The sequence below is a fragment of the Poromitra crassiceps genome, assembly GCF_964638095.1.
Source record: "Poromitra crassiceps genome assembly, chromosome: 4".
NCBI lineage: Eukaryota > Metazoa > Chordata > Actinopteri > Beryciformes > Melamphaidae > Poromitra > Poromitra crassiceps.
The window spans coordinates 22,682,843-22,687,842 of NC_139626.1; the positions used below are offsets into that span (position 1 = coordinate 22,682,843).

The following is a 5,000-nucleotide window of genomic DNA, read 5'->3' on the forward strand; positions in this document are numbered from 1 at the left end:
ACACCTTTCAGACTGTGTGTGTGTAACAACATCTCTTCTCTTCACCTTGTCTGACTCCATCTCACTTCTTTGAACAGTGCAGTATCAGTTTCTCCAATCGTGCCTACTTTACACTTCTGCCTCGGTCTGAAGTCATACCTTTTCTCCCCCAACCCTGCCTCTCTCTCTCTCTCTCTCTCTCTCTCTCTCTCTCTGTCAGCCTTCCACTCCCATCTCTCCTTCCTCCTCGTCTCCCCACCTGCTGTCATAAGGTGGTTCCAGCCTAGTGGTTCCACCCTTCTCCACGCTTCCTCTCTCCCATCGATTCCCAATGTCTGTAGCAGTCAATAGCAGTCCTCTGCTCCTGTCCGCAGCTCTGCTTCTGCCCACCTCCCCTCTGTCACCTCTGTCGCTCCTCCTCTCTCCCCGCCTCCACCTCCCTTCCCTCGCTTTTAGAAAATAAGGAGACATGCAGACAGTTCCAAAATATGCACCGTTTTATTTCTTATTTGATCTTTTTTTCCTTTTCTTTTTTCTTCTCGTCTTAACATCGTCTCCCACCTCCCCATCAGTTGTTTCCTCTCCTCCAACTCCTGTCCTCTTTTCATTCTCACCTTCCCATTCACCTCCATCCCCGGGGATAGAGAGAGTAAAACCCACCTGAACCCACATTAGCCACCTTTTTATTGCTGGAATACAGTGTAGGCTACACAGCGTTTTAGTCTGACAGAAAAATGGATAATGGGGGGGGGGGGGGGGGGGGGGTTTTATTGCCCCGTCACACAAAATGACCAGATCATCACCACATCTTTAGGGGGTTGATAGGGTTTTTGATCAATACCAATGACTGAGTGATTTCTGGCTTTCAAATCTGTTGTTTGGTTCAGACTCCACCACTAGTGCCAATACACCACTTTGCCAAAAGGCAAATGACAAAGCAGTATTTTGCATTATTGCATTACGGGCTACAACCTTCCCCCCCACCCCACTCCACCCTCTCTGACCTCCCGCCCTGTGTGTGTTTTTCCATTACTCACCTCTCTCACAGGAGCGTCCCAGGTAACCGGTGCCGGAGCAGTCGCAGACGTATCGGTTCCAGCCCTCCCTGCAGGTGGCGCTGTGTTGGCAGGGATTGGACAGGCACTGTTTGGGCGCCTCCCTGGAGCACGAGGGCTTCACCCCCACCGCCCGCTGGGCCTCAGCCAGCCGGCGGATGTCTTTGCTCTGGCCGTCCACAAATAGGTCTCTGACGCAGCCCACGTAGCCGTAGTTCAACAGAGCTGTCCACACCTGAGGAGGGGGTCGCAGCAGTGTTACTTACATGCACAGTAATTAGACAAGAAGTTGATTTACATTTTCAACTAAATTCACATTCAGATAGTGTTTTTAGTAGTTTATTTGAGACATAGTGAACGACTGCAACCACCAACTATTTTTTGCTATGAAAGAAAAGAAAGAAGGGAACTATATTTTTTCAGCCTTTTCAGACACTTTTTTAATTTACTCCTTTAGTTTATGTTTATGTTAATGTTTATTTATATGGACAACACACATTCATCAACATTTCTGTAAATGTGCCAGTGCCAGTGTTTGCCAGCTGGCAAAAAATTCAACTGCAGTCCTTTGGCAAGATGTTTTGAAATCTACTACTTATGCATTCCTTTAATTGTTGTGTGTGTGGAAAAACCCAAATTGGGTTGTTTGTGTTGGAATGAAAATGTTGAGACAGTTAACATTCCTTGCATTTCTCCTGTGACAAACCCAGATATTATTATCTGGATATTATTGTTATTTATTTGCCGTTTCCATCAAGACTCTTAGCTTCTGGCTGGCAGTGGTTAGCATGTGGCTGTTGAACATTTCTTGCACTTTACTTCAAACTGAGCACACATTTTTGATAACATTCTAATCAGTGGTATTTTTGCTTTCTATACTTTCCCACACCGACTAGAAACAGGACATTTTACCAAAGCTTGTTGAGCAAACTCATAATATATGGTATATCTCATAGATAAAGGCAGACACACATCAACAGCAACACATACTGTATATTATGCGCACACATACATACATACATACATACATACATACATACATACATAGACATACACACACCTCGGTAGGGAATATGAGTCCGGCGCGGTCTTCAGGTAGTCCTCCGAGGTACAGAGTGTCATCCAGGTCCAGGATCTCACTGTCTCCTGGAGCTGTGTACGCTGTTCGCACACTGTTCACTGAGATGGTCCCTGGATACACCACAACATGACATCAGTGCTTAACAACTTCAGCAATTATTATTATTATCTTCAACAGGAACATCTTCACCAGTATAATCATCATCATCATCATCATCATTGCCAGTCAGTGCAGCCTAATTTAAAGCATTGACTGTATACAAAAATATGGACGACGCGTCTCCGCTTCCTACCGGTATGCTTGCTTGTGACATCATTTGCAACTGGAGTCTGTGCAGTAGAGTCGGGCTGAGCCCCCTCAGCCAAGCGTCTGACGCAGGTTTTAGAATGGCTGTCACAGCTGTCAATCAGCCGTTTTTATATCGTCAAATAACGATTTAAAAACAAACTTATCCGAAAAATGAGCACTTGAACATACATCAGCGTGATAAGCAGTACATAAAATGGCAGAAACCATCTTTGGGAAAAATGTATTTGACGTGTACTTTGATTATTTAGTTTGGCTCATGGCCCATCCGCTAACATGGAGGGGGAGGAGTTAAGAGCTATACAGCAGCCAGCCACAAGGGGGCAATCGAGATGTTTTGGCTTCACTTTTGAGGAGCTGTCATGACATTTTTCTAAGTAGTGCAGCCATTTCTATAAGTGACTATCTGGACGAGATTTAGGGTAGGCCCCTCCCCCCTAGTTCAAACATACAAGGAAGTGAAAGTGGAGTCAGAAGGTCCCGCGGCTCCAAGCCAGTGAAAGACAAATGCACACACACACGCACGCACACACGTCCGTGCACGGGTTCAACCTGCAAAACCTGCTTACTTTTTTATACAGTCTATGGTTTAAAGAAGCTACATGTAACATAGCCTATAATGTATTAAACATTGTGTGCCACTGTGTCCAGGTTCCAGGAGGTCTGCTGTATGTTACTCCCTTTGTGCCACAAAACAGGATGTGGGCATTACAAATGGAGCTAAAGCTTTCAGAGTTTCTTGCAATGATGGTGGATAACCTCGCAAGCAAGCTGGATTATCTCACGAGATAAAAAATCCCGCGGTTTGGTTTGTGAAAACAATAGCGCCCCCATCTGGCAATGTCAGGTTAGATGGTGGAGTGAGTGAAAGGCCTATGAGATATCAAAGGCCATCACTTCCAACATGTTTATCCTCTCCAGCAGGGCCGTCGCAGGGAGGGTGCGAGGCCCTGTTCCAACTTGACGTCCGAGGCCCTGCTCATTGACATGCACACGCATGAATCACGCAAACAGACTGAAAACAAAATATCATATATATGACTTTACAGCACTGGAAATAATATTTTAATTTGAAAGGATCGATGTTGCATTTTTGCAAGATACAGACAATGATCGAAAACACTTGCACAATAATAAGGGAAAGACATTGTAACTTCTTGAGTGCAACTTCCATTGCAAGACATGTGTTCCGTGTTTATCTTTTTAACCTTGCGCGTAATCAACAGCACTTTCCAGTCCATTTGAGTCGGAGGATGTTGTACCTGTTCGGATAAATGAAAGAAGCAGCGGTCGATTGTGGAAAAGAAGCGGGGAGCAGCCGAGTTTTATCCTCAGTGCGTTTGGCAAAGACTTGACTCTGAATCTGATACCAGAGACCAGCTTTATAGCGGCGTCCTTCACTATACAGCACGTCAGAGCCAGAGATCTTGGTAGTTTACGCAGCACTTCAGGTGCCCAACCTTTTCCCGGACGCGGATCTTTGGCAGATAATCAACCAGACAGAGGAGACTGAAGGGCATCTGAGAGGGCGCTTTTACTCGGGGAACGTGGACCAGTCAGAACTCCGTGGTCACCATCAGCCAGTGCTCTGGCATCCTTGGATCCTTCATGACGGATGAGGAAAGTATCTCATTGAGCCCAAACTGTGCGGCCCAGGGCCGGGCTCGGCCCAACAGCTGCATGTCATCAGGAGGAGGACATTCAGCAGAAGTCACGTCATTCCCGTTCCGTTTGATCACACGGCGGGGGAGAGCCGAGCGGCCAAAGACGATGACGGGGGAAAGTTTAATGCACGGCGACGCACAACGCTTTGTATCTGCACGACTCAGAGACCCTAGTAGTGACACACAGGATCCCAGGATCCAGGATTTAATTTTAGAAGCTTGTTCGTTAAAGAACTAACAGAAATAAAAAATTGTACAGTAGTAAAAAGAAAAGAAAAAGGATTGCAGGCCAGGCAAGGCACTATGTGGTCGCACAGTCTGTGCGATGGTTCCGCTCTTCAGTACAGTGAAATAGAAAACAAATCTGATGCCATGGAGGGGAGGACAATGCAGCAAGAGTAACACTAGAGGCTACCAATGTCTTGAACACTGTCTCACTTTTTATGCCAGCAACATATCACATGAATTTGACAATAATGAAGTTTAAAAATGGTCCATGTATCAGCTTTAAAATGACACTCAATAGCTTCAATAGCTATAGTTTGAATTGAATAACGATGGAAGGGAGATGACAGCTAAATGGCCTTGCTACTGTGCCCACAACCCTTAAATATCATCACTCCTACTCATTACCGCCTCCTCCTCATCCGTGTGGGCGAGCAATGGAGGTGACAGAGCTGCGAGTGTACGTACCTGAGCGTCCGTCCCTCTGGAAGTCTACATGGTACCACTCCCCGTCGTTGACCTTCCTGTCGATGGCTTTGGTCTTGGTGGTTCCCGAGCCCATGTCCAGCAGCAAGTACAGGTGACCGTCCAACATCTCAATGGCGAAGAAATCCACCTGCAACTCCAACAAGTTGAGGCACAGAGTCAGTATCACACAGAAGATAGGGTTGTTGATAACTAGCAATAAAG

General features: G+C 46.0%; 1 protein-coding gene across 6 annotated transcripts in view; it reads right to left on the reverse strand.

The window, feature by feature from the left end:
* nrxn1a (neurexin 1a) overlaps positions 1 to 5,000 on the reverse strand; it is a gene marked incomplete at both ends in the record, with an annotated part of 86,449 nt that overhangs the window by 35,635 nt on the left and 45,814 nt on the right. For 5 of the 6 annotated variants that reach the window (XM_083635119.1, XM_083635118.1, XM_083635116.1 and 2 more), the window contains 3 exons: positions 1,017 to 1,269; positions 2,095 to 2,225; positions 4,779 to 4,926. In XM_083635119.1, the coding sequence (XP_083491245.1) occupies positions 1,017 to 1,269; positions 2,095 to 2,225; positions 4,779 to 4,926 (532 nt within the window). Of the gene's footprint in view, positions 1 to 1,016; positions 1,270 to 2,094; positions 2,226 to 4,778; positions 4,942 to 5,000 lie in introns of all 6 variants that reach the window. The other variant, XM_083635117.1, reaches the window with a different exon arrangement.